General features: G+C 47.5%; 2 protein-coding genes across 2 annotated transcripts; one reads left to right on the top strand and one right to left on the bottom strand.

The window, feature by feature from the left end:
- Positions 1 to 262: 262 nt before the first annotated feature.
- LOC125019006 (clathrin heavy chain linker domain-containing protein 1-like) lies at positions 263 to 7,202 on the bottom strand. The gene is made up of 12 exons (XM_047603504.1): positions 6,706 to 7,202; positions 5,684 to 5,784; positions 5,319 to 5,403; positions 4,953 to 5,116; positions 4,719 to 4,794; positions 4,206 to 4,285; positions 4,050 to 4,104; positions 3,598 to 3,797; positions 3,324 to 3,526; positions 2,217 to 2,399; positions 1,946 to 2,138; positions 263 to 395 (listed from the first exon to the last, which is right to left on the bottom strand). The coding sequence occupies exons 1-12, from the start codon at positions 6,892 to 6,894 to the stop codon at positions 392 to 394; spliced, it is 1,533 nt and encodes a 510-aa protein (XP_047459460.1). The 5' UTR covers positions 6,895 to 7,202; the 3' UTR covers positions 263 to 391.
- A 602-nt stretch (positions 7,203 to 7,804) lies between these two features.
- On the top strand, positions 7,805 to 9,358 carry rps27a (ribosomal protein S27a). The gene is made up of 6 exons (XM_047602494.1): positions 7,805 to 7,885; positions 7,995 to 8,059; positions 8,467 to 8,521; positions 8,600 to 8,685; positions 8,961 to 9,092; positions 9,172 to 9,358. The coding sequence occupies exons 2-6, from the start codon at positions 8,012 to 8,014 to the stop codon at positions 9,319 to 9,321; spliced, it is 471 nt and encodes a 156-aa protein (XP_047458450.1). The 5' UTR covers positions 7,805 to 7,885; positions 7,995 to 8,011; the 3' UTR covers positions 9,322 to 9,358.
- Positions 9,359 to 9,403: the final 45 nt, after the last annotated feature.

Raw genomic sequence — 9,403 nt, 5'->3', positions numbered from 1 at the left:
CACTGCACATGACAAATACACATAATTAACATACATTTTGTCCCCATGTTTGTTTGTTTGTTTGTGTCTTCAGTGGAGACTGGGACCTTTAGTCATTTACAACTATTACAGAGGTTAAATGTGTGAAAAGGGGAAACAATGGGTTAAATGACAGGAATGAAACTGGTCAGATACACAACAACATACAAACAGACATAGAATAGAAACACAACAGACAGTGACAGTTATAGTTTTATTTATTTCTTGAAGATGTGTTAATGTTCCTGGTGCTGCTGCTGTGAATGTGCACAGGGAGGAAGATTCAGGATCCTGCTCCTGCTCATCACTGATGGACCGATGGGATCTGATCTGATTAACGGGATCAGGTTCCTCCAGCTGATCAGCTGCAGAATCATCTAAAGGTTCAGACGAACATATAAAGTCACAGGTCTGACTCTGTAAATACAACATAAAATATAAATATTCACGGCTGCTGCTTCAGATCTTCCTCAGGAAACATCATCCGGGCGAAGGACGATCAATCAGGTTTAACTAATGAACTACGTACTAATGGTTCTGCTTGGATCTGAATATGTGTCTTATGCCAGAGACAAACCTTTAAATATAAAATGAGATCATGCCAGGATCAAAGCTAACGAGGCTAATGGGGCTAAAGCTAAAGGAACTCAAGCTAATGGGGCTAAAGCTAAAGGTCTTTTCCTCCTGGACGTTTTCAGGTTGGTTTCTGCAGCAGAACCTGAGCAGAGAGGATTCTGGGTGAACAGAGAGCATGCTGGGTAGACAAACAGAGGCCTGTCTGTGTCTCCGGGCTGTTTATGAAGTGGTGGGAGTGAGTTTGTTCACAGAGTTTAAAGATTCATCGACTGAGACGAGGCTCACAAAGACTCCTCTGTCTGAGTGTGTGTGTCAGCGGGTTAGCAGCTCTAGTGAGGACCTGGAGCCTGGACCGACTCTTACTTCCTCCTTCACTTCCTCGTTAACTTCCTCCTTCACTTCCTCATTCACTTCCTCGTTAACTTCCTCATTCACTTCCTCGTTCACTTCCTTGTTTACTTCCTCCTTCACTTCCTCATTCACTTCTTCGTTTACTTCCTCGTTAACTTCCTCGTTTACTTCCTTCTTTCTTTAACTCCCTCCCTCCTTATTTCCTCCATTCCTTTTTACTTCCTTGTTTACTTCTTCGTTTACTTCATCATTTACTTCCTCATTCACTTCTTCGTTTACTTCCTCGTTAACTTCCTCGTTTACTTCCTTCTTTCTTTAACTCCTTCCCTCCTTATTTCCTCCATTCCTTTTTACTTCCTTGTTTACTTCTTCGTTTACTTCCTCGTTTACTTCCTCGTTTACTCCCTTCTTTCTTTAACTCCTTCCTTCCTTATTTCCTCCATTCCTTTTTACTTCCTTGTTTACTTCCTCGTTTACTTCTTCGTTTACTTCCTCGTTTACTTCCTTTTTTCTTTAACTCCTTCCTTCCTTATTTCCTTCATTCCTTTTTACTTCCTTGTTTACTTCTTCGTTTACTTCGTTTACTCCCTTCTTTCTTTAACTCCTTCCTTCCTTATTTCCTCCATTCCTTTTTACTTCCTTGTTTACTTCCTTGTTTACTTCCTTCTTTCTTTAACTCCTTCCTTCCTTATTTCCTCCATTCCTTTTACTTCCTTGTTTTCTTCCTTCTTTACTTCATTTCCTCTTTCCCTCTTTCACAGCGGCGCTAGAGATGCAATGCATGATGGGATATCAGCCATCCACTGAGTGACCGTCGGATGGTCACATACCCCCCCCCCCAGAGCGGTGTGACCCCCACGTGGTCCCTATGCAGCGATGAGGGGGAGTAAATAAAATGGCCGCTAGACCAACAGGCTCCTGATGTCTTCATTTAATTTCACCCTGTTGGTGAACGACCACAGTGCGCCCCCCCCCCCCCCCCCCCCGGGTCAGGGTTCAGAGGAAGACGTGCTCCATGAGCCGCGCCCCCTCCGGGTCCGGGGACAGGATCCGGGTCCCGCTCTGCTGCAGCAGGACCGAGAGGACGGCCCGGCTCAGGTCGGCCCGGTCCAGCCTGGAACACAGAGACGCCACGTCCGTCCACGTGTCCACCGACGAGACGCCGTCCTCCACCATCACCTGCTCCAGGTGCCCTGAGACACACAGAGGTCAGAGGTCAGAGGTCAGAGGTCAGAGGTTGATTCCTTCCTTTTTATTTTCCTTTACTCCACCTGGTCCGGTGCTGACGTACTGGTCCAGCAGCTGCAGCGCTAACTCTGGATGCTGCTGCTCAGACAGCAGAGACACACAGGCCACGCCCACCGGCAAGATGGCCGCCCGGCCAGACTGACGCCCGGTCAGCAGCCGCAGGAGAGGGAGGCTGGGCGAGCGACACAGGACCCACATGCAGTCGTCTGCAAGAGAGAGAGAGAGAGAAGGGTCCTTCATTCCTTCCTCCCTTCCTCCTCTCCTCTCGTCTCCCCTCAGTCCTTCATTCCTCCCTTCCTTCCCTCCCTCCTCTCCCCTCAGTCCTCCCATCCTCCCATCCTTCTCTCCTCTCCTCTCCTCTCCTCTCGTCTCCCCTCAGTCCTTCATTCCTCCCTTCCTCCCATCCTTCTCTCCTCTCGTCTCCTCTCCTCTCCTCTCCTCTCCCCTCAGTCCTCCCTTCCTTCTCTCCTCTCCCCTCCTCTCCTCTCCTCTCCTCTTGTCTCCTCTCCTCTCCTCTCCTCTCCTCTCCTCTCCTCCACCTCCTTCTCTCCTCTTCTCTCCTCTCCCCTCAGTCCTCCCCTCCTCCTCTCCTCTCCTCTCCTCTCCCCTCAGTCCTCCCCTCCTCCTCTCCTCCCCTCCTCCTCTCCTCTCCTCTCCTCTCCTCTCCTCCCCTCTCTCCTCTCCTCCTCCCCTCTCCCTCCCTCTCCTCCTCTCCTCTCCTCCCCTCTCTCCCCCCTCTCCTCCCCTTCCCTCCTCCTCTCCTCCCCCCTCCTCCTCCCCTCCTCCTCTCCTCTCCTCTCCTCTCCTCTCCTCCCCCTCCTCCTCTCCTCCCCTCCCTCCTCTCCCCCTCCTCCTCTCCTCCCCTCCTCCTCTCCCCCTCTCTCCTCCTCCTCCTCTCCTCCCTCCTCCTCCTCCTCTCCTCTCCCCTCTCCCTCCTCCTCCCTCTCCTCTCCTCTCCTCCTCCTCCTCCCTCTCCTCTCCCCTCAGTCCTCCCCTCCTCCTCTCCTCTCCTCTCCTCTCCTCTCCTCCCCTCCTCCTCTCCTCCCCTTCTCTCCTCTCCTCCCCCCTCGGTCCTCCCCTCCTCCTCTCCTCTCCTCTCCTCCCCCCTCGGTCCTCCCCTCCTCCCTCACCAGCAGTGGCGTCCTTGCTGAGGCTGATGAGGTGGGCGGCGCTGTGGACCAGGCCTCTCCTGCACATGCTCAGTGCGGCCTTCCTGTGCAGGCGGCAGGCCCGGTAGACCTCGGTGGCCAGAGCCAGACACAGGTCGGACACGCTGGGGTGGTTCTGAGCGTGCTCAGTCAGGACGTCGCCCAGGGCCTCAGAGAGGGTGAGTCTGAGGGGACAGAGAGCGTCAGGGCCGGAGCCACGGCGAGGGGAGGGGCCACGCTGGCGGGGGGGCGGTACTTGTTCTGGGAGACGGCGTGGACCACGAGCTGCAGGACGCCGTGGTGGAGGGCACAGAGGACGCCCTGCAGGGACAGAGACGCTGGCAGCTGGACGCCGGACAAGGAGGACATCAGAACGGCCTGGAAGAACAGGAGGGGGGGCGGCGCCGACCCGGGGGGGGACACGTCTGGGAGGAGACAGGCCTCAGTCATGTCCTCCTACACACACACAGACACACTAACACACACACTGAGACACTAACACACTAACACACACACACACTAACACACACACACACACACTGAGACACTAACACACACACTAACACACTAACACACTAACACACACACACACACTAACACACTAACACACACACTAACACACACACACACACACACACACTAACACACTAACACACACACTAACACACACACACACACACACACACACACACACACACACTAACACACCTGAACAGTCCATGAATCCCCCTCCTCAGGACGCCCCAGACTCGAGCTAGACCAGCTGCGATCTCGAACCGACCCAGTCAGCAGCTCAGAACCGAGCAAGACCAAGACGGTCAAGACCGAGACACTCCACTCAACACACCGGCCGTGTCTCAACACCTGTCCAGGTAGGCGGTCAGGAGGACGGACTGGTCCACTCCACGAGGCTCGTCGTCCTCAAACAGATCCACGTCGTGCGTCTCTGGAAGGAGACGTGGAAGAATTCAAACACTCAGACCCAGAAGAGTCTGGAGGACGGAGACCGCGAGGACAAGTCCAATACAAACACAACAAACATCCTAACATGGTCCGTCTCCATCTGAGACTCACTCACACAAACACGAGACACAAACACGAGACAAATCCCTGATTATAGAAACTAAACCAGGAACTGAACCAGGAACTGAACCAGGAACTGAACCAGGAACTGAAGCTGTACCTGGTTTTGTCCTGGAGAAGCTTCTCTCTCCACTTTCTGACCTTTAATCTTCACTGTAAATATGTTTCAGACTTTAAACTTTTCTCACTGTTCATCTTCACGTTGTTCTGCAGAGGAACCTCCTCCTCCTCCTCCTGCTCCTCCTGCTCCACCTCCTCCTCCTGCTCCTCCTCCTGCTCCTCCTCCTGCTCCTCCTGCTCCTCCTGCTCCTCCTCCTGCTCCTCCTCCCAGTGACTCAGACCTTCACTCACTGACCTCAGACGTTTAAATCTACAAACACAAAGACAGAAATCATGGATCCTGTGTTTTCAGCTTCTATATCTTTATAGTCTCTCAGATAAACACTGAAGTCCAGGTCCTGGTCCAGGTCCAGGTCCTGGTCCAGGTCCAGGTCCTGGTCCAGGTCCAGGTCCTGGTCCTGGTCTTACAGGACTCTCAGCCGCTGGTTCTTGGAGCTCAGACGTCCTCTGAGGTCTTGGACCTTCTTCAGCTCAGCTTCTAGTTTTGCTCTGACGTCCAGAGTTTGGACCAGAGCTGATCTCTGGGCCTCCAGCTCCTTCAGACGTCCCCCCAGAGCCCCGGGGTCCTCAGACTGCCCCGAGCCCGGGGACGGGCACGACAGACCGGGAAGACAGACAAAAACAGGAGGGACGGGACGGGACGGACAGGATGGGACAGGACGGGACAGGACAGGACGGGACAAGACAGGACGGGACGGGACAGGAGGTTAATGTCCTGGGTTAAATCTCTCTGATTTCAGCGTTAGCAGGTGAAACTGTACCAGGAATCCAAACTCGCTGAGCTCTCTGCTCCCTGGACAACCTCCGTCTCTGCACCTCCTGCTGGACATCTGCAGTCTCCTTCTGGACCACGGACAGTCTGAGACGAGACCGAGACAGGAGACGAGACACCATCTTCATCATCATCATCTTCATCTTCATCATCATCAAACCTCTTTTCTAGTTTCAGATCAATCTTTGCTGAACATCATTAATATTTAATGAAGCTGTAATTATCTCACACTTTAGGAAAAGCTTTTAAATGATGTTTAGTTGAGTCTCACCTCTGTCTCAGCTGATCAGCTCGTCTCTCACAGGTCGTCATGGATCTTCGCTGAGGCCTCTCCTCCTCCTCATCTTCATCCTCCACCTCCTCCTCCTCCTCCTCCTCCTCCCTCCTCGTCAGGGCCCTGACGCAGTCGTCGTATTCTGACTTTATGGCCAGCAGCAGCCTCTTATAGGCTGTGGCTCGACCAATCACCTGGAAGTAATTAATCATCCATCCGTGTTAATATTTTTAGATCAAAGTTGCTTGAGCTCAGTTAGTGAACTGGAAAGACACATCACATCACATCACAAGTAAAAAGGTTTAAATAATATAAAAGGAGCCGTGTGTGTCTCAGTCACGTGACATGAGACCAATTAGTTAAAAATGCAATTATCTTACTTTCAAATAATTTTGTGAAACACATTCATAACAAATCAGCAATCAAACTAGATATGTGGAATTTAATTTATTTTTATCATCGTAATCGTACACATTAAAATAAATATATATATTTTTTTATTTCTCTGTCTCGTAGTTGTTTGTGGTTTATAAAGTGTTGATGGAGGCTCCTCTTTATAAAACCTTTTATGAAGCAGCTGTTCCTCGTTATGTTTCTGTTATATTTCTGTTATATTTCTGTTATGTTTCTGATATATTTCTGTTATGTTTCTGTTATGTTCATAATAATCACAAGTAAAGTTTAAAATATAAAAGTTTCTCGTAGTATAGAATTTTAAAAATAATTATTTCTTTAATAATTTCTGAAATATTTCTATACATAGCATCACTAATATGTTTGTTAATTTCTTATTTTCATATAATTTTGAATAATATTCCTTAAATAATATATTCTTTATTTTCTCCTGTAGTTTTGTTTTAGTTATATTCGTTGATGAGTTCTTTTAAAACTTTCTGAACAGTCTTCTGTATTTCCTGTTATATTTCCGTTATATTTCTGTTATATTTCTGTTATGTTTCTGTTATATTTCTGATATATTTCCGTTATATTTCCGTTATATTTCTGTTATATTTCTGTTATGTTTCTGTTATATTTCCGTTATATTTCTGATATATTTCCGTTATATTTCCGTTATATTTCTGTTTACATGTTTGTTCCTTCTCTCCGGCTCTGACCTGGTTGAAGGCGGAACGGTAGATGATGTACCGGGTCTCGTCGGGTCCTTCCTCCGGACACCGCAGATACTTTTTCTCATGTTTAATAAATTCATAAAGAGACTGAAAAAACCTTCCGTCGCTCTCACTCATCACAACCTCTGGTGTTAAACGCGGTGATGAACTCAGAGGTTCCCGATGCTCGGACATTCTTCTTTAAGCAGATATTTTTAAGATAACTTTTAGTTGTTTCTTTCTTTTTCTGTTTTTCGTTTTTAATCTTCCGCCATTTACAAACACCGGCGTTGCTATGGTTACCGCGAAATGTTACCTGGGTAATTACAGTTTAGTTGCCCTCCTGCCTGGACAGAACGTAGTTACACACATACACATTAATACACTGTACGTATTAATGTCTGCGGTTACACACACATGTATGACAACATCTGTGCCCTTTGTTATCGTATGTTATCGTATTTGGCAAAGGTGTTTGTTCTTCTTCTTCTTCTTCTTCTTCTTCTTCTTCTTCTGTAGTGCCTGATTTTTAAAACTTATCCTGTTGTTACCATCCAGGGGCAACAGCGTCCTCTCCAAAAAGACCTAAAATAGTGTTAATATGTTTTTCTACCTTTTCTTTGCATAAACCTGTTTATCCACTTCAGTCCTAAATATAGGTAACAAACTGTGTTTTATTTGATCTGACTTCGAACCCTTTATATGCCAGTGATTTTTCGTCGATTTTTATTAAAGACAACACAATAGTTTTTTTTTTTCAATATTCTAAATACAAAGTGTTTTTTTATTGGGAGATTATCAGAACCTTGGATTGTAATTGAGTTTTTTTTTTTTAACTATATTTTTTATCCTGTTACTCGACAGACAGTGAGTATGAAAATAGCCAAAGTGCAGTTGCAAACACATCGGTTGCCCTGGTTACGGCGAAAGGCTACTTGGGTAATTAAAATTTAGTTGCCCTGCTCTTTAAATTATTCATGTATTTTTCGTAAAAAAAATGAATCAATATGAAGTTAATACAGATACGGAAGAGATTATGTATTAAAAACACGCAAACTTTACTTTTTGTGTATTTACGATCAGGCACCGTGACGGTTACCTAAGTCCGTGCAAACGCGTGCTGAAAACCCCGTGGCTCCCTCGGAAAGACCTCTTCTCATGATCCGCCATTAGACGTGCACTAGTGGTAAGATCGTGCTCCCAATTTTATCCGATTATTGTTAAAAATCACCGTTTTCAGGAGCTCGTTCAGCTCCGGCGCGTCTCTAAACTCTTCTGTGTGTCTTCTCGTGTAGGTGGAGAAAACGCCAAGATGCAGATTTTCGTCAAAACCCTCACGGGGAAGACTATAACCCTCGAGGTGGGTGAGCCGGACTGTGATGGAGGGGCGCACACCCGAGCTTTACTTACGTCACATTTAAATTAATGTTAGCTTTAAAAAGACACTTAATACATTTAGGGGGATTCTATAAACTGTATCGGTTTTTATGTGTGTGTCACTTAAAACTTGGAATGTCGTTTTATTGCACCGGGACGGTGAAGCTAAGTGGCTAAGCTAACTCGTCAGAGCAGCGTAAACACGTGTGTCAGGAAGTAAATCAGGTTAATTTGAAGTTGCTTCGCTTCTGAAGATCCTCATGAGCTTTAATCATAAATATAAAGACGTGTGTATGTTCAGTTTGAGTTGAAAGTGTCGTAGCCTCCGTGTGAGCTCTGAAGATGTTGTGTTTCTGACCTAGTTTCTCCTTTTTCTTTTTTTTTCTCCAGGTTGAACCTTCAGATACCATTGAAAATGTCAAGGCTAAGATCCAGGACAAAGAGGGTGAGTAGACGTGATTGTGGTGCAGGTTTGGGACCAGGAGTTGGAGTTGAATCCTAATCGTATTTATCTGTGTGGCAGGAATCCCTCCTGATCAGCAGAGGTTGATCTTCGCTGGGAAGCAGCTGGAGGACGGACGCACGCTGTCCGACTACAACATCCAGAAGGTAAAAAGTCTTCATTCACACACAAACACATCAGGATGTTCCAAAAAAACAACTTCATGTGTTATCTCTGAAGTCTGACATTTGTTCGGCTGCTCCTCCTCTCGTCAAATCTTCTCCAGGAAACAGATTATAGCTCGATATGTGGATTATTATTGTAAAGGTTCATTAAAATGTATGATCATCGACATGTGAAAGGGTCAGAACTCTGTGGATCCTGAAAACATTCCCTGTCCAACTAGATTTCTCTAATGAGTTGTTTTTCTGGTCTTGTCCAGGAGTCGACTCTTCACTTGGTGCTGAGGCTTCGCGGTGGCGCCAAGAAAAGGAAGAAGAAGTCCTACACCACCCCCAAGAAGAACAAGCACAAGAGGAAGAAGGTCAAACTCGCCGTGCTCAAATACTACAAGGTACGACTCCTCTGACGCCTCCGTTCGTTTGTGCCCACGTTACTCGGTTTCCTGAGCGAACTCCGTCTTCATCTTCCAGGTGGACGAGAACGGAAAAATCCACCGGCTGAGGCGCGAGTGTCCCGCTGACGAGTGCGGCGCCGGCGTCTTCATGGCGAGCCACTTCGACCGCCACTACTGCGGAAAGTGCTGCCTGACCTACTGCTTCAACAAGCCCGAGGACAAGTAGACAGAATGAAGGCGTAAATAAAGACGAACGTGTTTGACACCAGAGTCTGTGGTGATTTCTGACAAAGGAGCTGGAACCAGAA

The sequence above is a fragment of the Mugil cephalus genome, chromosome 13, assembly GCF_022458985.1.
Source record: "Mugil cephalus isolate CIBA_MC_2020 chromosome 13, CIBA_Mcephalus_1.1, whole genome shotgun sequence".
NCBI lineage: Eukaryota > Metazoa > Chordata > Actinopteri > Mugiliformes > Mugilidae > Mugil > Mugil cephalus.
This window is presented reverse-complemented; position numbering and strand designations above follow the sequence as displayed.

What these genes read in the sequence shown, in the direction of transcription:
- rps27a (XM_047602494.1), top strand. Translation starts at nt 8,012, where the DNA reads ATGCAGATTTTCGTCAAAACCCTCACGGGGAAGACTATAACCCTCGAG. An exon ending in TAAGATCCAGGACAAAGAGG is followed by an intron (nt 8,522 to 8,599) that starts GTGAGTAGACGT and finishes TCTGTGTGGCAG; the next exon opens with GAATCCCTCCTGATCAGCAG. An exon ending in CCGACTACAACATCCAGAAG is followed by an intron (nt 8,686 to 8,960) that starts GTAAAAAGTCTT and finishes GGTCTTGTCCAG; the next exon opens with GAGTCGACTCTTCACTTGGT.
- LOC125019006 (XM_047603504.1), bottom strand. Translation starts at nt 6,894, where the DNA reads ATGTCCGAGCATCGGGAACCTCTGAGTTCATCACCGCGTTTAACACCA. An exon ending in AACCAGCGGCTGAGAGTCCT is followed by an intron (nt 4,795 to 4,952) that starts GTAAGACCAGGA and finishes TTGTGTTTGTAG; the next exon opens with ATTTAAACGTCTGAGGTCAG. An exon ending in GGGATTCATGGACTGTTCAG is followed by an intron (nt 3,798 to 4,049) that starts GTGTGTTAGTGT and finishes GTGTGTGTGTAG; the next exon opens with GAGGACATGACTGAGGCCTG.